At 42.0% G+C, this 25,207-nt stretch overlaps 2 protein-coding genes across 3 annotated transcripts; both read left to right on the forward strand.

Annotated features, from left to right (window-relative positions):
* Positions 1-1,546: 1,546 nt before the first annotated feature.
* Positions 1,547-6,410, forward strand: LOC116370529 (syndecan-2-like). The gene is made up of 4 exons (XM_031819784.1): positions 1,547-1,709; positions 2,280-2,446; positions 2,616-2,775; positions 3,673-6,410. The coding sequence occupies exons 1-4, from the start codon at positions 1,562-1,564 to the stop codon at positions 3,834-3,836; spliced, it is 639 nt and encodes a 212-aa protein (XP_031675644.1). The 5' UTR covers positions 1,547-1,561; the 3' UTR covers positions 3,837-6,410.
* A 372-nt stretch (positions 6,411-6,782) lies between these two features.
* LOC116370530 (carboxypeptidase Q-like) lies at positions 6,783-22,545 on the forward strand. 2 transcript variants are annotated; one of them, XM_031819785.1, is made up of 5 exons: positions 6,783-6,912; positions 7,429-7,867; positions 8,658-8,865; positions 9,175-9,382; positions 20,823-22,545. In XM_031819785.1, exons 2-5 carry the CDS (start codon positions 7,429-7,431, stop codon positions 20,832-20,834), a joined length of 867 nt encoding a protein of 288 aa, XP_031675645.1. In that variant the 5' UTR covers positions 6,783-6,912; the 3' UTR covers positions 20,835-22,545. The 2 variants fall into 2 exon arrangements, with proteins under 2 accessions (XP_031675645.1, XP_031675646.1); XM_031819786.1 differs by having other exon boundaries at positions 6,823-6,944.
* The last annotated feature ends 2,662 nt before the right edge of the window (positions 22,546-25,207 follow it).

A 25,207-nucleotide genomic window follows, 5' to 3' on the forward strand; every position in this document is an offset into this window, starting at 1 on the left:
GACAGTTTGAAAGACAACTGGAGCACAACACAATGGCATACCAAAGATGTGTTTTTGTACAGATGACAATTATTTAAAAAAGAAAATGTCATCCCAGAGGCCAAAAGGGAAGGTCTTTATCTTGCTGGGTATTCCCTCTTTTCAGCCAGAGCCATTTGTTGTGCTCTTTGAAGCATCTCCCCTTCAGTGAGTCTGAAATGACTTGTCCTCTTATTGTGTACTAGGCTCTGCTTCCTTTGAAGCATCTCTCCTTCAGTGAGTCTGAAATGACTTGTCCTCTTATTGTGTACTAGGCTCTGCTTCCTTTGAAGCAAGAGTCCTTCCTTTTTCTTACATCATCCTTGTATGTCACTTTTCCCCTCCTCTCCTTCACGAACAAAGACCTGAAAATTGAACCAGGCTCCTTAGTGTCAACATTCATCAGAGGAGCAAAAAGGCAGACCTCGACGTGCGCGCACACACACACAGAGGGTGCATCCTTACTACCTTTGTCAGACGTATTGCTTTTGTGGGGATTTTGGGAAGCACAATTGTGTGGAAACATCACGTCTTGGTGAGCATCAGTGGCTGTGAATGGTGATTTCTATGAGCCCTGACAGGCTAGTTGAAGAGGTGGCCACCAGGCTACTGTGGTGGGCCAGAGATCTAAAGGAATGCAGGGGGTTGGGAGGGATGACCTAGAAGGATCCAGGGTTCAGAGAGTCAGACTACATGGTTCCATCTGCTCTGAGAGCAGCCTCCTGCCCTAAAAAAAATTGTTTGTCTGTTTATTCATTCTTCTGTTCACAATAACACTACCTTGGGATTGGATGAGCCAGTCAGACAATGACACCTTCCTGTTTTAACCTGCACTCCACATGCAGAGGAATTACAGGAAGACTGATACATTGTCTTTGGTTTATGCTTCAGAAAATGGGAAGATTTGATCCAGGCATTCATAGCTTCTAAGTGGTATTTCAGGTAATGGGGAGGCTCATGAGACTTCTGCTTCTGTTAATTTGTTTGTTTCCCAGGGAACTGAGATTTAAAAAAAAAAAAAAAAGAATAAATGTAATCTCCCAAAATATTTGTCTTGGTTCTTTCAAATTTGTTTTGCGCTTCTAATGCCTGTATAAAATAAACAGCATGGATATCCTCCACAGTGAAAAGTGTTTGTATAATCTTAAGGGCATGAAATCTACACTGGGAGTAGTTTGTCATGTGATCAGTTATTGAGTATTATTATGGGTCCTGGATGCTGATCAAGGGAAGGGGGATACCTAGTCAGATGTACAACTGAAATGTGTCTTCCGCATTTAACCCAACCCCTCAATCAGCGGTAAGCTGTGGTATATCAGACAATATACCATGGGTATGATGCAAATGCTCTTCTATTTATGTGGAAGTATTTTATAATAGCAATAAGGCATCTTGGGGGTTTGGTATATGGCCAACATGCTAAGGGCTGTATCCAGGCTGTACTCTGCATTGCAGCGTTCATAGCCGTGGTATGTTGGCCATACCACACCCCTCAGGCCTTATTGCCTAAATAGCATGTGGGTACCTGTAGAATTCAATTTATATGGTGGAGACACTTTTTAGTTCATCTCTTGTTCTCCATTCACAGATATTGATCTCGGCCCAGTCGGATTACCTGTACCTGGATGACCAATCAGGAGACTCCGTAGACGACGACGGTTACAACTCTGGCTCCGGGTCCGGTGATATGAGTAAGCAATGGTTACCTTCTAAAATATTTCACCCTTGTATCCTAATGTCATTTACATAGCAACCTGAATGCCATGTTAAGAGTTATAGCTGTATGTAAATCTATAATTGTACTGGCTCTACGAAGGTCCTAGACGGTGCACAGAAACCTTTTGACTTTGGTTAACCTGCTAGGGCACACTGGTACTGCAGTATCACAATGGACCTACGGAGGCGGTGAATGCACAGATGTTTCACATGCAGTCAACCAAGACTATGTTAATTACCCAGCATATGTCCTGTGGAGAGACGTTCAATAATGAATGAGTCATTATTTCATATACCCTAACCTGAAGTGATACTGAACCATATACTGTACAAGAACACCCAAACAGATCTGGCTTGCAGTCTATTTCTGAGTCAGTATGGCAGGGGTTGTGTGACGTTATTGGTCGACTCATTATGAAAAGTGCCTCCATCATTAGTAATGAATCCATTAGCATTGTTGTGATTTGTTGTTTATCATGTTAGCCCTGCCTGCAAACCACATTTCTCTTTGGGGTCAATTCATTTGAGATTATTTTCCTCCTCAGTTATCGGTGAGGTCACTGAGCCAGTCAAAGTGAAAAGGGTGTTCGCCGCTCCTGAAGCAGAGCCAACCCAGGACTCTCTACCAGACCTTTCAACCACAATGGAGATGTTGACATTCACTGACCTGAGCACAGAAATAGCTGAGACCGAAACAGAGACCGAAACAGAGGTATGCCGCTCTTTTTAACTGACTTTAGTGTGGGCTTTTGAGCCAGTAGTGTGGTTGTTTCATTTCGCCTCGCACTGCTGGCATGGCAAGGACTTAATAGTATCCCTGTGGTTTTATAGTTGCTGTGAAAATCTAAATGTATCTTTCTCCCTCTGTCTGTGTGTGTCAGACCCAGGTCCCTGAGCAGTCTCTGGACGTGACAGAGGAGACTGTTATCAGTAGTGAAGCTCCTCCCAGCACCACTGGTGCTTCCGGGTTGCTGTACGAGGCAGACGTACCCTACGATGTACACTCCGAAAACCTATTCCAGAGGACGGAGGTGCTAGCAGGTATGTTCTGGTTTGTTTATTTATTCAGGAGATTGTATTGCCATTAACATCTCTCTTTTTCCAATGAGACCTGAGCATAATGAAAGCAATAAAATATCATGAGACAACATATGTTAAACATCACACAAAAAAAGCGATACACAATACGATAATGATTCATCAAAACAGTAATCTGAAATCTATCAGTTCCAATTGAAGAAATCATTTTTCAATACAGCCCACTATCAGAGATTGGATCTGAAACATGGCCTCTTAAATTGGGTAACTCTAGACTTTGCTTTCAGAATCAATAAAAACGGACTCTTTGTCTTGTCGTTTTGATAGCAGAGGGAAGGAGACTGAGTCAAGCAACCAACAACACTTCGGGATTGTTTTACAATGAAAGCATGTTATGAATGAAGAGTATAATTGTGACTCCTCCTGAGTCGGCTCCGTCTCATATTTGATTAGTCCATTGATCTTAACTTTGATGCACTAGACTGCAGCTATCAGGGTGCTTTTCCCCATTCATTTCTCAATGGGAGTTGTTGCCAAACATTTGATACAAAACAATCATAGTTCCCTCTTAATTGTTCATCCACGTTAAGAGAAGGTAATGGGGTTACATTTACTTTGCATTTTAGTCATTTAGCAGACGATCTTATCCAGCGACAATTAGTGCATTCGTCTTAATATAGCTAGGTGAGACAACACATCGTATAATTAATCGGTTGGGGTAATTACCTTGCCCCACACAATCTGGTAGAGGTCTGTCATATCTGATTGAACTGTTATTAACACTATCTTCTAGCAAGGTTCCACTGTTTGTGTTGTCAACACCAATCACTTGTATTGAATTATTGATCAATAAGCATCTTCTGATGTTGTTCCTCTCTTCCCCCCCCCCCCCCCCCCCAGCGGTGATAGCTGGCGGGGTTATAGGTTTGCTGTTCGCCATCTTCCTCATCCTCCTCCTGGTCTACAGGATGAGGAAGAAGGACGAGGGGAGCTACGTCCTCGGAGAACGCAAGGCCCCTAGCTCAGCCTATCAGAAAGCCCCCACCAAGGAGTTCTATGCCTGAAACACAACCACGGTCACTATGAGGAGAAACCTCTGGAGCAACATAAAGACTAAGTCTGTGTCCCAAATGGCACCCTATGCCCTCTAGTGTACTGACTACCTTTAACCAGTATCTGTGCACCATATAGGGTGTCATTTGGGATGCATCCAGAACATCTCATACAGCAGGGTCCTCCTCGCATGCTGTTGGTTGAAATGGTATTGAATGAGGAAGTGTTTCAAGGAGCTTTTTCATATAGCAAATATATACTTTTCCTTAATGAGGCCAAACAGGGCTATTGTAAATGTTTCATATTTTGGATCATTAGAACGGTTGGAGAATTTCCTTGTCATGTGAGAATGTGAGACATTCATAGATGGTCATGGACTACTTTCTAACTGTAGAGGTACATATTTGTAAGGAAGGAAAAACAACTTTTTTTTAAAAGGTCACTGAAATAAAAATGACAGAATATAATTGTCCTATAGCTATTCTATTTTTGATTTCTTTCATAGCATGTCCAAAGTAGTTTTTTTTCTTCATTAACTTATGTTTTTCATGTTGAGGTGATGGAATGTTCTGGTCTCCAATTTAACTTGGAAGGAAACATTTTTTTTTGCTTTGTTATTATGGTATTTTTCTTGTCATTGTGTGAAATGAATTACAGGAGTCCATAAGTACCCAGTGTCATCTCACCAAAGGACATTCCCTTCTAGTAAAACATCACTGATATAAAGCAGTGTTTAACAACTCCAGTCCCCAACAGTACACGTTGTTGTAGTCCCTGACAAACTTGCCTGATTCAATTTGAGGGCCTGATTAGTTGACAAGTTGAATCAGGTGAGTTTGTCTGGGGCTACAACAACGTGTACTGTTGGAGGTACTTGAGGCCTGGAGTTAAGAAACACTGCTTTAAATGGTACTCTTAATGGCAGGGGTGTAAAACCCATTCCACGGCGGGCCTAGTGTCTGTGGGTTTTCGTTTTTTTCTTAAGACCTAGACAACCTGGTGAGGTGTTTACTAATTAGGGACCTTAATCAATCAAGTACAAGGATGGAGTGAACCTGCAGACACTCAGCCCTCCGTGGAATGAGTTTGACACGTGCTTTGAGGAGTGCATTATATCACAGGAGGTTGGATGCACCTTAATTAAGGAGACCGCCTCATGGTAATATATCAAACACATGGTTTCCAGGTGTTTGATGCCATTCCATTTTCTCCGGCTCATAAGAATGGCCATTCTCCCTCAGCCTCCACTGCTATATGTACTCTGTTTCTGTTACCCAAAATATAGAGGAACCTTTTCAGTAGGTTTCACTATTAGGTCCATGAATTTTCTCCTCTGATCACAATGGTATTTTAAGACTTGGGTGTTTTTATAAACAAACCTGCAAAACTTTTCTGACCAATTTATGATATAAAAAGCTGTCTTTTTTTTCTCATTTATCGGCAGCTTTTAAATGATGACTTGCTAGATATGGGGAACTAATGCTAATGAACAGTCCTATGTGCTCAACTCTTTTCAGTTGACTTTGATGACTTTAGTACAATGATTTACTCTAGCCACAGATGGGACACCGGACGTCTCTGTAATATCCGTTTCAACTTTGACTGAAAATCTGTCATTCGAAAGTCCAGGGCGCTTTCCCAAATGGCACCCTAGAGCCATATGAACACTGGTCAAAAGCAGTGCACTAAATAGGGACTAGGGTGCTATTTGTGATGTAGTCCCAGTGAACAGGACAATGTAGTCCCAGTGAACAGGACATGGTGTACCTTATTGCTTATCTGTTCCCCCTCTAGCATCTGTAAAGAATTATGAATGTCTACTATAGAACAGACTGTTCCTCTTCCCTAAAAAAAATTACTTCTATGATCACTGGGCTGATGTGTTTTTCTCATGGTACGTAATTATTGAATAAAGGTACTTACAGTAAGACTTTCCTTGGACTTGGAACAGTGTTTTTGCCATTTATCACGTGTAACACAATGTCCCCATTTATTTAGTTACCTTTAGTCCTGACTATTCTAAAGGTAGACTCAGCGAAATTATGTAGATGCATAAAGTAAAACTGCATAGTGGGTCAATTTCCACAACTAAGAGCGTTAGAGCACGAGGCTAAACTTCTCCGCTGTTTTGGTCCAGTGGCTGCCATATTGTAAGAGCGGGCTGTGACGGGAACCCGTGTGCAAATACTGTATGTGTGACAGAGTGAAATCTTGCTCATTGAAATATCTGCAGTGCTGCTTGTGCAACACAATTTCGCTGACTACCTTTAGGTCAGTGGTGCATCTGTAAAATGTCTGTACTATAATTTATATATTAATTTATATTACATATTTGAAATATGTTAGTTCAAGTATATTCACAAATGTTTTAAGCCTTTGAAGTGCCTACCATTCTGAAAGTCTTTCATTTCTTTTCTTTTTACTGTTTGGGACAAAATATGTCTTAGTGGCATGAAGTAGTAGTCCCGACTATAAGCACAGGATACTGATGGCAACTTAGTGTTACAAAAGCAGTGTTGTATGTTATGATGGGAGACACTACTGAATAAACAATGTGGCTTAATATTAAATAGTCATCAAATGTGGTTTCTTCTCTCTTGAGTTGGTTGTATTTCTGATAAGGCTCCAACATATGTCTGTGTTCTTTGGAATTTTGACACTGTTACAAAGTAAATGTAAGAATATAACTTGCAGCACAAATACCATATGTGGTATCTCAGATTTCATGTGCAAGCTGAAATAAAATGTAAAAAATATAAATAGCTTTTGTTAGTTTGCGATCTCTGATCAAAACACTAAACATACAGGCTGCTGTGAGCTAAATGTTTGCTCATGCCAAGTCATGCAGAAAGAAAAGCAAAATGTCCGTAGTAAACATCAAGGGTAGTAATTAGAGCAGACACTTTTTTTATTACAATTTGGTAAAGAAACAAAGCTAAATGGAATTGTCAACGAACGTGAAAACGCATGGCTGTCCCTACTGATTTGCCGTAGTCATATCACGGAAGTTGTTTTGAAATTGATAAGAAATAGCTAGTTGGCTAGAAGGAATAACATTTATTGTGAATTATTCCACCTGTCAAGACGGTAAGCAATTTACCAACTGACTGTAGAAGAAGGTTTGTTTTTTTGTGTCCTAATTTAAAAGTCCTTTCATGTTTCGCTAGTTAGGAATCACAACGACTGACAACGTTAGCTATACGGATCCTTGTGGCTTGCTTCCTTGTTTTGCTATGCATTTCACTGCGTCAATTAGCCGACTAAACTCTGACTGGTCTGGACCGACGTCACATTTGTTTTAATAAAAAAAAGTGATTTGAGCACCCAAAGAATAGCCTGCAATTACACGGAACAATGTCTCTGAAATCTGTAGTTATTAAAAAATGAGTTACGTCGGAGCTCCAGTCCGCCCATACTAGTTGCCGCTGTACCTCAATACGTTTCTGTTTCCAGTAATGAAGTAAACACTGGCACGTGTAGCGTGCTGTCATATTTTAAGCAAATTAGGGAAATGTAGTGTGGGAGGGGGCATTAGCGTAAATAGACTGTTGTCACGAGGAAAGTATTTGTAAATAACCTTCATATGTTCTTGTCTGCCTCCAGATGCAGGGCCGGCAGATAAAACAATGTGGCCTTTCCTCACTGACTCTTTTGGCCACATTTCTCCATTGTAACTGTTTGCCACACAGTACTGGTGGAAAGCCATTTCCAGAGACCGCTAAAGAAATTGCCAGCTATGCAAAGGTAGCCAAGAGCATCATAGACTTGGCTGTGTATGGCAAAGCCCAGAACCGCTCCTATGAGAGACTGGCAGACTTCACAGATACAATAGGGAACCGTGTCAGTGGCTCTAAGAACCTGGACCTGGCTATCAAGTATATGTTCAGTGCCCTGAGGAAGGATGGGCTGGAGAACGTACATCTAGAACCAGTGAAGATCCCACACTGGGTCAGGGGAGAGGAGAGCGCCGTGATGTTACAGCCCCGGAACCACACCATGGCCATCCTTGGACTGGGCAGCAGTGTGGCTACACCCCAAGGAGGTAGGTCTATGGGCAATTCCACATAAATGAAATTACGCTCAATATTTTTCACTTGAAAATTTATACCAAACAAAAACCATTGATTTCAAAGTTTAACAAACCATAGAACTCTATACATAAGGACTACAATTTCCACTGAACATTTTACAAAAATACATTTATAGGAAGAACTGCAGAGGAAGGTTTGGTAACAGAATAAAACTGAGGGAGATTTTTACTGTAATTCAGTTACCAAACTTTGCATCTGTTTTCCAGTAAGTGTTATTTTTTTATTTTTTTCCTTTGTGAATGATTCATTGTAGTCATTGTGCATAGAGTTAGTTGTATGGTTTGTTAAATGTTTAAATCAATGGTTTTGGAGTCTCAGTGTAATTCTGTTATCGTGGAACTACCCCTGTGTTCTATAGCGATGAGTTCTATCACTCAAGCCTAGACAATGCTGATGGTGTTGCCACTATTTGCTAGGCCCCACCTCAAGCCAAGGTGTAGATATTTAGATGAATCTTCGACTGGTGCACTGATGTATTTTTATATAACCATTATTTAACTAGGCAAGTCAGTTAAGAACAAATTCTTATTTACAATGACGGCCTACCCCTGGCCAAACCCGAATGACGCTGGCCCAATTGTGCGCTGCCCTATGGGACTCCCAATCATGGCCGGTTGTGATACAGCTTGGATTCGAACCAGGGTGTCTGTAGTGACGCCTCAAGCACTGAAATGCAGTACCGTAGACCGTTGCACCAAGCATGTCACTTTTCTTGTGGCTTTCGGTCTCCTCTCGGTTCAGGCATTGAAGCAGAGGTGCTGGTGGTGGAGTCTTTTGAGGAGCTGAAAAAAAGGCAGAAGGAAGCCATTGGGAAGATCGTGGTGTATAACCAGCCCTTTGTCAGCTATGGGGAGACAGTGCAGTACAGGGAGTTTGGGGCATCCAAGGCAGCTGAAGTAGGAGCTGTGGCTACTCTCATCCGGTCCATCACACCCTTCTCCATCAACAGGTACTGGATGGGTCACAATGATCCAATGTATCCCTTCCCTTATAATGCCAATTAGTTGAATGCTTGACTAAGGCTGGGACTGCATGTTGCCATATCTCTTCCTGTCTAGTCTGACTGCATGTCATTTTTGTCCCACATTTCTAGCTATTTGTGTATTCCATATACTTGTATTCCTCTAGTACACCTTTTATATTGTTTTAAATTGACTTTTTGAAAGTGTGTTATCATAAGTCATTTATGGGAATCCAAAAGTAGTACAGTGCCCTATTTCTGCTGATAATTTCTAACATGGGTCTCTCTGTGTTGCAGTCCTCACACAGGCTGGCAGGACTACCAGGAGGGAGTGCAGAAGATCCCTACCGCCTGTATCACAGTGGAAGACGCCATGATGATGGCCAGGATGGCTAAGCGAGGCCAGAGGATTGTGGTCCGACTCACCATGAACGCCCAGACCTTCCCTGATGCTGACTCCTTCAACACTGTGGCTGAGATCATCGGCAGCGAGCACCCAGAACAGGTAAGCTACGAGAAATATCCCATTGGGTCTAAACCATTTGTATAAATTGCTACACCCTTCCTAGGCTACCTGGGGCAGCAGGTAGCCTAGTGGTTAGAGTGTTGGACTAGTAACCGAAAGGTAGGTAAAAAAATCTGCCGTTCTGCCCCTGAACAAGGCAGTTAACCCACTGTTCCTAGGCCGTCCCGTAACTGACTTGCCTAGTCAAATAAAATAAATACAAATTATACAAATGTTTATTTGAAATGTTAAAGGGGATCCCATATAGATTATTTGTTGAATAGGGATACTATTCCTTTCTCCTCCCCAAAAATAAATAATAATAATATGCACTTCCTACTAGCACTGAATTTGCTGATGACTACTTTGTAGAGGGAATGTGATGCTTTCTGAAGATGAATTAGAGCTGGGCGATGAGGACACAAATCCATAATGCGTTCAATTGCCTGAATTGATGCAATAAGGATAAATATAATGATATACGTTCATAACATTAATGTGCACCACAGTTTTATTCTTTTTTTCTTTTTGACTTCTACTACTAGTTTGATGGTTGTACCCATCAATTGTCCCATTACTACTAGTTTGATGGTTGTACCCATCAATTGTCCCATTACTACTAGTTTGATGGTTGTACCCATCAATTGTCCCATTCCTACTAGTTTGATGGTTGTACCCATCAATTGTCCCATTACTACTAGTTTGATGGTTGTACCCATCAATTGTCCCATTACTACTGTAGTATGATGGTTGTACCCATCAATTGTCCCATTACTACTGTAGTATGATGGTTGTACCCATCAATTGTCCCATTACTACTAGTTTGATGGTTGTACCCATCAATTGTCCCATTTCTACTGTAGTATGATGGTTGTACCCATCAATTGTCCCATTACTACTGTAGTATGATGGTTGTACCCATCAATTGTCCCATTACTACTGTAGTATGATGGTTGTACCCATCAATTGTCCCATTTCTACTGTAGTATGATGGTTGTACCCATCAATTGTCCCATTACTACTGTAGTATGATGGTTGTACCCATCAATTGTCCCATTACTACTGTAGTATGATGGTTGTACCCATCAATTGTCCCATTACTACTAGTTTGATGGTTGTACCCATCAATTGTCCCATTTCTACTGTAGTATGATGGTTGTACCCATCAATTGTCCCATTACTACTGTAGTATGATGGTTGTACCCATCAATTGTCCCATTACTACTAGTTTGATGGTTGTACCCATCAATTGTCCCATTACTACTGTAGTATGATGGTTGTACCCATCAATTGTCACATTACTACTGTAGTATGATGGTTGTACCCATCAATTGTCACATTACTACTGTAGTATGATGGTTGTACCCATCAATTGTCCCATTACTACTGTAGTATGATGGTTGTACCCATCAATTGTCCCATTACTACTAGTTTGATGGTTGTACCCATCAATTGTCCCATTACTACTGTAGTATGATGGTTGTACCCATCAATTGTCACATTACTACTGTAGTATGATGGTTGTACCCATCAATTGTCACATTACTACTGTAGTATGATGGTTGTACCCATCAATTGTCCCATTACTACTGTAGTATGATGGTTGTACCCATCAATTGTCCCATTACTACTAGTTTGATGGTTGTACCCATCAATTGTCCCATTACTACTGTAGTATGATGGTTGTACCCATCAATTGTCCCATTACTACTAGTTTGATGGTTGTACCCATCAATTGTCCCATTACTACTAGTTTGATGGTTGTACCCATCAATTGTCCCATTACTACTAGTTTGATGGTTGTACCCATCAATTGTCCCATTACTACTAGTTTGATGGTTGTACCCATCAATTGTCCCATTACTACTAGTTTGTTGGTTGTACCCATCAATTGTCCCATTACTACTAGTTTGATGGTTGTACCCATCAATTGTCCCATTACTACTAGTTTGATGGTTGTACCCATCAATTGTCCCATTTCTACTGTAGTATGATGGTTGTACCCATCAATTGTCCCATTACTACTGTAGTATGATGGTTGTACCCATCAATTGTCCCATTACTACTGTAGTATGATGGTTGTACCCATCAATTGTCCCATTTCTACTGTAGTATGATGGTTGTACCCATCAATTGTCCCATTACTACTGTAGTATGATGGTTGTACCCATCAATTGTCCCATTACTACTAGTTTGATGGTTGTACCCATCAATTGTCCCATTTCTACTGTAGTATGATGGTTGTACCCATCAATTGTCCCATTACTACTGTAGTATGATGGTTGTACCCATCAATTGTCCCATTACTACTGTAGTATGATGGTTGTACCCATCAATTGTCACATTACTACTGTAGTATGATGGTTGTACCCATCAATTGTCCCATTACTACTGTAGTATGATGGTTGTACCCATCAATTGTCCCATTACTACTAGTTTGATGGTTGTACCCATCAATTGTCCCATTTCTACTGTAGTATGATGGTTGTACCCATCAATTGTCCCATTACTACTGTAGTATGATGGTTGTACCCATCAATTGTCCCATTACTACTAGTTTGATGGTTGTACCCATCAATTGTCCCATTTCTACTGTAGTATGATGGTTGTACCCATCAATTGTCCCATTACTACTGTAGTATGATGGTTGTACCCATCAATTGTCCCATTACTACTAGTTTGATGGTTGTACCCATCAATTGTCCCATTACTACTAGTTTGATGGTTGTACCCATCAATTGTCCCATTACTACTAGTTTGATGGTTGTACCCATCAATTGTCCCATTACTACTAGTTTGATGGTTGTACCCATCAATTGTCCCATTACTACTAGTTTGTTGGTTGTACCCATCAATTGTCCCATTACTACTAGTTTGATGGTTGTACCCATCAATTGTCCCATTACTACTAGTTTGATGGTTGTACCCATCAATTGTCCCATTACTACTAATTTGATGGTTGTACCCATCAATTGTCCCATTACTACTAGTTTGATGGTGGTACCCATCAATTGTCCCATTACTACTAGTTTGATGGTTGTACCCATCAATTGTCCCATTACTACTAGTTTGATGGTTGTACCCATCAATTGTCCCATTACTACTAGTTTGATGGTTGTACCCATCAATTGTCCCATTACTACTAGTTTGATGGTTGTACCCATCAATTGTCCCATTACTACTCTAGTATGATGGTTGTACCCATCAATTGTCCCATTACTACTGTAGTATGATGGTTGTACCCATCAATTGTCCCATTACTACTAGTTTGATGGTTGTACCCATCAATTGTCCCATTACTACTAGTTTGATGGTTGTACCCATCAATTGTCCCATTACTACTGTAGTATGATGGTTGTACCCATCAATTGTCCCATTACTACTAGTTTGATGGTTGTACCCATCAATTGTCCCATTACTACTAGTTTGATGGTTGTACCCATCAATTGTCCCATTACTACTAGTTTGATGGTTGTACCCATCAATTGTCCCATTACTACTGTAGTATGATGGTTGTACCCATCAATTGTCCCATTACTACTAGTTTGATGGTTGTACCCATCAATTGTCCCATTACTACTGTAGTATGATGGTTGTACCCATCAATTGTCCCATTACTACTGTAGTATGATGGTTGTACCCATCAAGGGTCCCATTACTACTAGTATGATGGTTGTACCCATCAATTGTCCCATTACTACTAGTTTGATGGTTGTACCCATCAATTGTCCCATTACTACTAGTATGATGGTTGTACCCATCAATTGTCCCATTACTACTAGTTTGATGGTTGTACCCATCAATTGTCCCATTACTACTAGTATGATGGTTGTACCCATCAATTGTCACATTACTACTGTAGTATGATGGTTGTACCCATCAATTGTCCCATTACTACTGTAGTTTGATGGTTGTACCCATCAATTGTCCCATTACTACTAGTTTGATGGTTGTACCCATCAATTGTCCCATTACTACTAGTATGATGGTTGTACCCATCAATTGTCCCATTACTACTAGTATGATGGTTGTACCCATCAATTGTCCCATTACTACTAGTTTGATGGTTGTACCCATCAATTGTCCCATTACTAGATCGAAAAAGGAGCATTATATTATTATTATTATTAAAACATGTACTAACAGCATGGGGCTGCTTTTTGCACTATGTGAAGCATTCCAATCCTCTCCCATTTTGCCATTTGTCACATCTGTTTCCCTTGTACATCCAGTCCAACAAATCCATAGACTAGGCATCACTTTCCCCCATCAGATGCACTGAGGTATGACCAGGACTAGGGTATTCTGCCAGAGGTAGGGAGGGAGTGGGTGACTAATTTCACATAGGTTTGACACATGCTCTGTGTGTGCTGTAAGGGCAGCGTGAAGGCCTGAATCTCCTCTCCCCTGGGAGCCAATTAGAAGGCAGGGACAGCAATGGGATGTCAGTCAGAGGAGGATCATTCTGTAAGGTTCTGTCCAGTTCCACAGCATTTGTCCGAGCACACTGTGAGCCGTGTCCATGGAGTTTCTCATTAGTCTTGACCGGACACTGCTTGTGTCGCTAATGTCACCTTATTCCCTATATAGTACACTACTGTTGACCAGGGTCCCTAGGGCTCTGATCAAAAGAGGTGCACTATGTAGGGAATGGGCTGCCATTTGGGATGAGACTACTGCCTGGATGAGGGCTCTTTGCGGAGATTTGCCATTTCATCCTGTCTCTGCTATAGCTAACGCTCTTCTGTCTATCTAAGCTTCTGATCTGTTCGCAAGAGGGCGATGAATTTGTTCCGGTAAGATGTTTCTTTGTTTGATTTGACAAGGAGATTTGTCACATTCTGACAGTTTTGTCAGCATTAATCTATTCTGAAATGAGTACTAAACCTAAGGGGATCCCTCATTGTATCTCATGCTTCCATTATTCAATCCCCTCAGATCTACAGGAGTGACTAGGGAGTAGGGTATGTACTAGATATTGATTTAGGAGTTTAGCACTAGCATCCCTCAACACTTCTATAGTAGATCCAGTCCTCTGAGACTATTCTGTAGCCACTAGCATCCCTCAACACTTCTATAGCAGATCCAGTCCTCTGAGACTATTCTGTAGTCACTAGCATCCCTCAACACTTCTATAGCAGATCCAGTCCTCTGAGACTATTCTGTAGTCACTAGCATCCCTCAACACTTCTATAGCAGATCCAGTCCTCTGAGACTATTCTGTAGTCACTAGCATCCCTCAACACTTCTATAGCAGATCCAGTCCTCTGAGACTATTCTGTAGTCACTGGCATCCCTCAACACTTCTATAGCAGATCCAGTCCTCTGAGACTATTCTGTTCTGAGACCTTCGGTAGTGCCATGCCCTGTCAGTAATGCTTCTCTTCGGTGCTCTCTCTGATTTAGAGGGGTTGGGTTTAATGCGGAAGACACATTTCAGTTGAAGGCATTCTGTTGTACAACCGACTAGGTTTCCCCCTTTCCTCTGTTTGAACTGTGTCCCAGATTGCGTAAGGAGGAAGAAACGTGGCTGTAGCTCTCTCTGCTGACGTAAGAGACTCCTACTTTTCTGGGTTGACAGAGGAAAAACAACTAGGATCCCTAGGAAACACTGACACTATGGAACGTCATTCTGTGTCATAAACCTCATTTCCTATTATTCTGAACTTTGACTAGGCCAAAAGAACACTTGGCTACATGGGGGAAACGGTATTGTGTCTGTTCTCCTCTCTAGTACAGGGCTTGTGCTGATGCGTCATTCAGTTCTGAAGAAGATATCACCTCGGTATGGAAGGTGACTCATTTAGTGACCGCAAAAACAGCTTTTATTTTTCTCTGGAAAGTCCCTATGCCAAGCATTCCAGTGCCACGTTAATTGATTGAAACATTGTGACATTAATCTTAGTATGAGTCACAGTGGCAGTACACTGAGTGTGAGTGTTTTTTTACTCTCTTTAGCTGCTGTGTGTCAGATGTCAATGATGCGTTAGCACAGCAGTGTGAGTGACTGGCTGTGTCCTGTCCTGACTCCGAGTCATCCAGTCATGAGGCAGGGAGGAGCACTCCAATCATGTGCTACTTGGTAATTGATGTCATCAAAAAAAGATTCTAAAGAAGAGACCATTCTGTTCTCTTAAAACAATTCAGAGTTCTGACCTACATTGCCTAATAAGTAAGTAGCCTTGCATGAGCCTTGACCACCAATCTATCTCCTTAATGCTGAGTACCAAGGAGAGATTCATTGGGTCCCAGTCTTTGATATGACTCGGTGGGGGATGGAACTCCCAACCTTCTAATCTCAGGGCGGACACTCTAACCACTGAGTGGGTAAAAAGAGGTCTTAACATTGACTTCTCAAGTCATCTTATGTAATTTACATGGAAGCTTAGATGAGTGTTGTCGAGGTGGAGCCCTCAAAAGGTCTTATGTAGTGTCTCCTCTCCCGATGAAGAGGAATAGAAACTGTCTATGGTAGGGAGGGAGAGACACTGTCCTCCAAAATATATTTGGTTTGGTTTGGGAGAACGTTCCCATTCTGTCCTGTAGTGTAAGTTGCATAACCTGTGTGAACGTTGCTGTTGACTGTGATTTGGTCTGTTCCATCATCAACAGTCTGTTTGATAGTTCCCTATATGGATATAACCTAGAATATGCAGGAAGGGCTAGTACAGATCTTGGGCTCCAATGGTATTGCAGTGGAGGGCTTTATAATGGAGACATATGTAGGGGAATTGTAGGCTTTGACTTTATTCCAGGAAAATCTGAGGCCTGTATAACATAACTTTTACCCATGCCTAATGCATGTGCAGACCCTCACGCACTTCAACCACACTTGTCTGGTCCACTTGACTTATTTGAGCCCACATGGCAGTCAAATGTGTTACTGAGGTAGCTAGTTTACATGGGTCTTTACAAGGTTAAAGAAGGATTCAGTCTGACTTTTCACTGTGTCACACAGCCAGGCCTGGTGCTGATAGTGATGGTGAGGACTGAGGATGTTCCTTCCCTCATTGTTCCACTACTCACGTCCCACAGACGTGTGATGTGACAGACGGACGCCTTCCTTCGTCGGCTGTAATTACAGAGGGCAGAAGGACGTTCTCCTCCTCCGCAGTCTCTACCGACTCCACTGCCATGTTTAATCTGGCAGAGTTATCAGCTCTAGCTAGCTAAACCCAGAGCAGAGCCAGAAGCCCTGTGGATATACCTTCCTTGGCTCGAGGGGAGAGCTAGGCAGTCGGCTGCAGGCACGACTCGTCTACAAGTGTCAGGCTATCACAGATAAGTCTCAGGTATACCCTAAGGAGATTGCTACTGAATCCCCATACTCGCCATTCATCTCCTTCTGCCAGAAGCACTTTGCAGAAGGACAAGTAAAGGCCAATGACCATTTAAAGCAATCAAATTGTAACTCATAAGATACATTCACCTTACTGAGTCTTATCAGTAATAGAAGTACGTGACTTAACTTTTGTTCCTTCAGTTTGACTTTTCTCAGACAGGCTGTTGTTTTTGTTTTTTGAGCTAGTTATCTGTTGTCCATTTTCTCTGGAATCTTTGAAGCAAGGGTTTCTGGGTCAGAGAAGTGGCTGTGCTGTAATGATGCGTGATGCCCATTACGATGCCACACACAGACTACACTAAAGCTTCTCCCTCCTTTTTCCTGCTTCCAGGCTCTCCCTTCCAGACCCCCCCCCCCCCCCCCCCCCCTGGTTCCTCAAATCTGTTCAGGTAGTAACTCCCTATTTCATACAAATGTCTCCCCGCTGAACACTGCTCTGATCGCAGCCCTGCTCTCTCTCTCAACCCTACACGCCAAGAACCCTGTATTCTCTTTAGTGGTTGATGCTAAATGGGACTGAGCTTAACTCCCCTCCTATAGACACTCAAGGGCAGTCAGATTCTGCATTATATCCAATGCTTTAGAGATGCTTTTAAATTTCTAACAAATAAAGCAAATGCGGCCGTGTCAGTGGGATTTCACAGAGAGAAAGTTTAAAAGCAGAGAGAAAAGCCAGAGCTAAAACAATAACTAAATGGAGAGTTCTGTCAGACTGCAAAGCTCCATTCTGTTTAAAAATAAAAACAATGTATGTTTTTTAAGGCTGTCTTATAAAATCTCTTTTTCGCCCGTTTTGGTTATTGTGGTCAATTTTGTTGAGTTTACGTCTAAGCATAATAGGTCACAGAATGAGCTTGGTCCTTTGTTCTGAAGATCTGCCACGTCTGTGCTTAGGTTCAGTGACCACACCTGCACTTGGTCTGCTCATAGTTGGCTCCTCGCCCCACAGACACACGCCATCCATAATGTGAATAGCTCCACTTTGCTAAAATGTTTTATGCAGTGTTGCTAACTGTAGGCTATGAACATGCCTCATTCATGTGTCCTGATGTGGAGGCTACAGTGCTGTATGCAGGGTATGGCTGCAACAAGTTGTTGTCCTCTCTATTCCCACTTTATGTAACCTTTTTGGATTCAGGAAGTCAACTTGAATAACAATTAAATATGTGAAAAACTGCATTTATTTTCAATGACTTCTCAATAAACTGAGGAGTAGAAGCGATTTCCATTTTTTTTCTCAATTTTTGAATTTGAAATAAAAATCACTTTCTGAATTGACTGCCTTCATTTTCAATTGATCCCAGCCTTGCTATTCACTTGCTTAGTCATTTGTCTTCTGACAAAATGGCCTTCAGAATGGTCTGTGTTGTGATGTCATCTGTCACTCAGGCGTTTCACGGACTCTTTTGTCCTGGCAGAACAAATCGATCCTCGACTGCTCTCTCCTCAGAGGCAGCAGTAGTTTGACTGGCACCACATTCAGACTACAGTACAATTACCAGGATATGTCAAGGCAATTATCTTCTCACTGACAGCTAAATTAAAGCTTTACATTTAGACATTTAGCTGTTCTCTTTGCTGAGAATATATCATTATTCCATATACACGTTGGCCTAATGTAATTATATAACAAGACAATAACAATATTAGCACAACTAGTGAGAATCGAGAGGCCACTTGTTTTTCAGAAAGGACAGACCATGCCTCCTTGGAGGGTGTTTATGGATTCTAGGGACTTGTCCCAAAAGGTCAAACCCTGCCCATCTGACAGACTATTCATTGCATGCTCCATCAAATCCTCAAAAGTATTTGAAAAAGCAAATTTTTATATTTTGACCCTGGGTGTGCTTTCTACCTGCCTGTAGTATCCCTCCTCTCCTAGACATCCTAGTAACTGTAGATCTGTCCCTCGCTGCTGCCATCCGGGGTTTGTTCTGTTCTTGAGGGTGAGTCTCCCTCCTTAATGGCCTCATAATCCCTATGTAGTGTACTACCTATGTGCCCTGGTCTAAAGTAGTGCAATACATAGAGAAATGGGGTGTAATTTGCGTGTCCCAGCCACACAGAGCAGAGGTACGCCACTCGCTCATCTTGATCAATGAGCCGCAGAGAGGGGTGTTTTCAATGAGCCGCAGAGAGGGGTGGTTTCAGTGAGCCGCAGAGAGGAGTGGTTTCAGTGAGCCGCAGAGAGGGGTGGTTTCAGTGAGCCGCAGAGAGGGGTGGTTTCAGTGAGCCGCAGAGAGGGGTGGTTTCCCCACTGTGCATACTGCCATTTTATTTCCATCTTCATGGCTGCTGAGCCCAGACGCAGCACAGCCCCTCAGCATCACCACCCTCTCTTGTCCTTCAAGCCTATTTGGGTGCATCATGTGTTGGATGACTGGGTCTTGAACCGAGGCCCGGTTCTCTGGTTTTAAACATTGATGTCTTTCTTACAGTAGAAAGTGGTTGTAAACCCCATGGGTGGGTTTAGCTGAGGTTGTAAACCCCATGGGTGGGTTTAGCTGAGGTTGTAAACCCCATGGGTGGGTTTAGCTGAGGTTGTAAACCCCATGGGTGGGTTTAGCTGAGGTTGTAAACCCCATGGGTGGGTTTAGCTGAGGTTGTAAACCCCATGGGTGGGTTTAGCTGAGGTTGTAAACCCCATGGGTGGGTTTAGCTGAGGTTGTAAACCCCATGGGTGGGTTTAGCTGAGGTTGTAAACCCCATGGGTGGGGTTTAAACCCCAGGTTGTTGCTGGCTGCTGATTTATGAGTCAGAGCCAGCTGGGGGAAACCATAGTTTATACTCTTCTCTCTCTGCATATTCATCAGTCACGTGATGGTTAGATTCCTGCATGAACCTATACAACTAGCAGTTCAGAGGAGGAATGGACATAGATGGATGTACAATGTGTATAAGTGTCTATAGGGTATGCCAAAACATTCAAGAGATGCTCAAAGTTGACCTATATTGCAGACCCCACCATACCGTGAGACCTCGGTGTCTTCATCATTGGTAAAGATAAACGGTTGAGATTTAAAAGCTTTACAAACAAGGTTGTCAAACTATTTTGTCCACGTTGGTTTGAGTGAGAAAGACACTGAGGAGAACCAATCAGTAGAAAAGCACATCCCCTTCATTTGTCAATGCATCGTGCCGACAACATCAACATAGCCTTTCCAGACTCTGAAGACAGGAGGACCTGGAGTTTGGTGTCAGCCGCACTAAGAATGACCCTCTGGATTTGCCTGGAAACGTTGGTGTTGGCCAAGTTATATACCAGCTAGCTATGTGCTTTAGCTGACATGGGTCTCTCTCCTGAGATGAGCAAATATTCACTGTGTCGGCTCTGAGTCGGCCTAGTCAGGTCCATGGAATGTGTTTCGCGTAACTCCAGGGAACATATTTTTTATGAGCAAACATAACCTTGGGGCTGGGTCTGTGTCACAAATGGCACCCTATTCCCTTTTCTAGTGCACTACTTTTGTCCAGGACCAATGGGGATCTGGTCAAAAGTAGTGCACTATTTGGTGTATAGAGTGCTATTTGGGATTCAGCCTGGCAATTTCCTGAATGGGGTCAAGAAGCGCCTCTTCAATTATCAGTCAGCCTATTGGCTACCATTCTCTGTCGACAATGACACAGTGGTCACATCTATCAACTGTTGCTGTAAAAAAGTGATAAAAGCAAGTGCTGCCTGTTTCCTTGTGGTATGATGAATTGGTGTATAAATTCCTTGTCAAGGCATTTGGAGGTTCATAATAAATAGTAATATGTGCTAGACTCTTGGACTGAGCTGTGATTTAGATTCCTCTAGTAACGGACCGAATGCATATTTCAGAGCCAGTCGGTTTTCACTTAGTAATGGCACTGAATCATCCAGAAAACCATACAAGGGTGATGTACAGCACGTACATAATTTTAGAAACACGGTTCTGGGCAAAAAAGACATGTACTGTAGATGAAGTATGAGATATGTACTGTAGATGAAGTATGAGATGTACTGTAGATGAAGTATGGGGTATGTACTGTAGATGAAGTATGAGATATGTGCCTTGTATGCAAATTAGTATCTTTAGATTTAAATTGTTTATGTCTTGCCTAATGTTTCCTCAGGTCCAACACTGAAGACCGGTGTGTTAAATTCACACCCCAAAACATCAACCTACAAAGAGTAGCAGCTGTGATGTGTTGAGTAGCCACTACAGAAAGCCTAGCTCAGCATCCTCGACTCATGTCACATTTTATTATGACATCTCAATATTGTGAATTAAAGCAGTGCAATCACAAGGTTATAAAGGACCAGAGCCATACACATTACTGTGAAAACAACTGCTGCACTTATCTGTGGAGAAGTCACTCAGCATATTCACAGGAAATGAAACTGGTGGGATTGTTGACCTCATTTCCTGAATCATTTTGTCTCGAGGTCCAGGATCTGGTTTCAGACACAGATGACTAACATCAAAATGTCTCTTTATGGTTCCCTTCAGCTCAATTTCTTCTTGTGCCAATAATGCAGTCAGAGCTTGAATAAATAGGCCTCTGACCACTTAATTGAGGAGCCACGAGTCATGACACATCAAGACTGTAATAGAACTTATACATGATCATGGATTGCATGTAGAGCTTCTCTTTAGTCCCAGTGCTTTACATTGGATGGAAATTGCACACTACAGCACTGCTGTAAAGTTGGGTACCACGTGGTATGAATGTGGGGAAATGGAAAAGCATTTGTTGTAGAATAAAAATGGAGCCCATGATGTGTGTCTCCATGATGTCTCTCCATTGTCTCCATGATGCGTCTCTCCATGATGTCTCTCCATTGTCTCCATGATGTCTCTCCATTGTCTCCATGATGTCTCTCCATTGTCTCCATGATGTCTCTCCATTGTCTCCATGATGTGTCTCTCCATTGTCTCCATGATGTGCCCTGCCTGTGTGTGTTGGGCTGTCACCCATCAGCAGGCTGCAGATGTCCAATGTCAAACCGACACACTGTGCAGCTGCATCACTACTGTGGGGGGGAAATCGTATTCACTGGCTGTCAGTTCCTGGGGGCCACAACAAATAAAATGCTTACCAAACATAATGTAAATCACATTGCTACAAATAGATAAGGATGGAGATGGAAACCTAGATCTAAACTCAGTATTTTATTTCAGAGCCTAAAGCTAATACTGGAAAGAGAATGCATCTGTAATGAATTGTAGTAATCTGTTCAAGGTCTGTCAACTTTTAGTCTCTGTGTTTTCTTATTTGTATTTTTTATTATCAGAGGGCAAGAGAAGGAGACTGTGAAATCTCCTGATTTACTGTGTAGATACTATCTATTTTTAACCTATTTATTTAACCTGAAACATTCTTATCTAGCTCTGTTTGTGGTTGTTTATTTAACCTGAAACATTCTTATCTAGCTCTGTTTGTAGTTGTTTATTTAACCTTAAATGTTATTCTCTGTTTGTGATACAGAGATCCTGATTGCCTAGTCATTTTTACCCCTGCCTACATGTACATATTAGCTGTACTACGTGGTACCCCTGCACATTGACTCAGTACTGGTACTACTTGTATACAGCCTCCTTATAGTTATTTATTGCATTACTGTTTTCTATTTTTATTCACACATCGTCTTACTTTTTACCTCTGCATTTTGGGGAAAAAGCTTGTAAGCATTTGATGGCGGATCTACACCTGTTGTATCCGGAGCATGTCACAAATACACATGTATTTGATTTGGCCAAAAGGCCAGGGTGTGATTTATTGATTTTTGGAAGCGTGGAATGTTGTACAATGCTGTAGTTCCATGTGGTGTACAATACATACTGCTAGTTTATAATTGGCAAAACTCCTGCTCTGTTCCAGGAAATGACAGGGCTTATCATAAGTGAGCCTGTGTCTCTGTCTGGGGGAGTATTTATGTACCCTTCCAGTCACATGGCATGCCAACGTCTTGTCAATAGACCAGTATAGTTGCAAACAACATTAGAAAGCAATCGTTCTCTAGAGTTACCAACATTAAAGAGGCCTCTATGGAACTTTTTCCTTTTATCTTATTGGACAAAGGGGCAGTCCTGTCACATCATGACTAAAAGCATAGCGTTTGCAACTGGCAACTACATTTCCATAGTGCCTCTTTAACCAAGCTGTGTTCAACTTTAAATAGACTGACGTTTTGGTTGCAGCAGCAGTCCTCAAGCACTGTAATGACTTGGCTTGCACGTCTGTTTTACACTAAACAACTAATAGAACCTCATTTATGGCTCAACTGAGATGATCAGGCCATGTTGTTGTGCTGAACAAGAGGTGGGCTGTCTGTCCAAATCATTTGAATCTATTAGGAATAGTTAGGCTAATAGCCCTCACTGCTCGTACTACCTGAACCACGCACCATCTGGAGTACTGGATGTTGAACCATGGCAGAGACGTTCTAGTAGTGATTAAAACCCCTGCCTTCTTCTCATTAGTGCTATTGAAGTATTAAACTGGAAGTGAAGTACTAGTGTGACCCCATAATGTACTTCACAGGCTCAACTCCCACTCACTTATTCCTTGTGAACCTCTGGTTTGTTCTCATCAAAGCATTGAGAAATGTGTTACAGAAAGTCTGATTTGACTTTATATTCAGGGTGGCTGTTTATGACCTGAGAATATCTTTGGCTATATATGCAAAAATGGTTGTACCAATCACAGATTGTCCTGTTATTTAATCCCATGATTCTGTACCGCTCTACTGTGCCCGTGATGCATTTATATCAAGTGACTTCTGAAAGTATTCAGACCCCTTGACTTGTTCCACATTTTGTTAAGTTACAGCCCTATTCTAAAATGGATTAAATAGTTTTTACCCCCCCTCATCAATCTACACACAATACCCCATAATGACAGGTCTCTCCAGAGATGTTCAATCGGGTTCACGTCCGGGCACTGGCTGGGCCACTCAAGGACATTGAAGCCATTCCTGCGTTGTCTTGGCTGTTTGCTTAGGGTCGTTGTCCTGTTGGAAGGTGAACCTTTGGCTCAGTCTGAGGTCCTGAGCACTCTGGAGCAGGTTTTCATCAAGGATCTCTCTGTACTTTGCTCCATTAATCTTTCCCTCGAGCCTGACTAGTCTCCCAGTCCCTGTAGTTCTGTCCTTGAGCTGTTCTTGTCTATTGATGATCTGTATTATGTTTTGTGTGGACCCCAGGAAGAGTAGCTGCTGCTTTTACAACAGCAAATGGTGATCCTAATTAAAAAACTCAAACTGCCACTGAAAAACATCCCCACAGCATGATGCTGCCACCACCATGCTTCACCGTAGGGACGGTGCCAGGTTTCTTCCAGACATGATGCTTGGCATTCAGTCCAAAGCTCTCAATCTTGGTTTCATCAGACCAGATAATCTTGTTTCTAATGGTCTGAGAGTCCTTTAGGTGCCTTTTGGCAAACTCCAAGCGGCTGTCGTACCTTTTACTGGAGTGGCTTCCGTCTGACCACGCTACCATAAAGGCCTGATTGGTGAAGTGCTGTAGAGATTGTTCCAGAAGGACAACCATCTCCACAGAGGAACTCTAGAGCTCTGTCAGAGGGACCATTGGGTTCTTGGTCACCTCCCTGACCAAGGCCATTCTCCCCCTTATTGCTCAGTTTTGGCCGGGTGGCCAGCCCTAGCAAGAGTCTTGGTGGTTCCAAACTTCTTCCATTTAATAATGATGGAGGCCACTGTGTTCTTGGGTACCATCAATGCTGCAGAAAGTTTTGGTACCCTTCCCCAGATCTGTGCCCTGACACAATTCTGTCTCGAAGCTCTAGGGACAATTCCTTCGACCTCATAGCTTAGTTTTTGCTCTGACATGCACTGTCACTGTATAACCTTATATAGACAGGTTTGTATTATTTTTAAATTTATTTTCAAATGTCCAATCAATTGAATTTACCACAGGTGGACTCCAAGTTGTGGAAACATGTCAAGGATGATCAATGGAAACAGGATGCACACATTTCAAAAAACCTTTTTTGTGTTATCATTATGGGGTGTTGTGTGTAAATAATGAAGACATTTTTTTATTTAATCCATTTTAAGAATAAGGCTGTAATGTAACGTGGAAAAAGTCAAGGGGTCTGAATACTTTCGAATGCACTGTATCTATGAAGTGTAACATACCTAAAGTAGATTGTGTGAGAAAGATCTTGTGAAGGGCCAGAACATTTAACAAGGTGTATGTGAATCCCATTATTTACACTGCTAACCCCATCAGACACCTACTCTGACTGCAACTGTTGGCGGGCTCTGCCTGCCAAAATACCCAGAGAAGCTGCAATTAAAATGTGATTCATATGCTACACCTTTGTGCATGAAAGTTTTTTAGCTAAAGTTGAATCTCTCCCCCACTTTAAAGTGCTTGCAGCCAGGGAAGTCCACCAGTCAAGCAAATTAGTCTCTGTTTCAGTCTGGCAAGATGGGAGTCTGATAGGGACTAGGGAGGTACACAGGGAATCAAGTTGAGGACTTCAGTTTC

The sequence above is a fragment of the Oncorhynchus kisutch genome, unplaced genomic scaffold, assembly GCF_002021735.2.
Source record: "Oncorhynchus kisutch isolate 150728-3 unplaced genomic scaffold, Okis_V2 scaffold2598, whole genome shotgun sequence".
Lineage (NCBI taxonomy): Eukaryota > Metazoa > Chordata > Actinopteri > Salmoniformes > Salmonidae > Oncorhynchus > Oncorhynchus kisutch.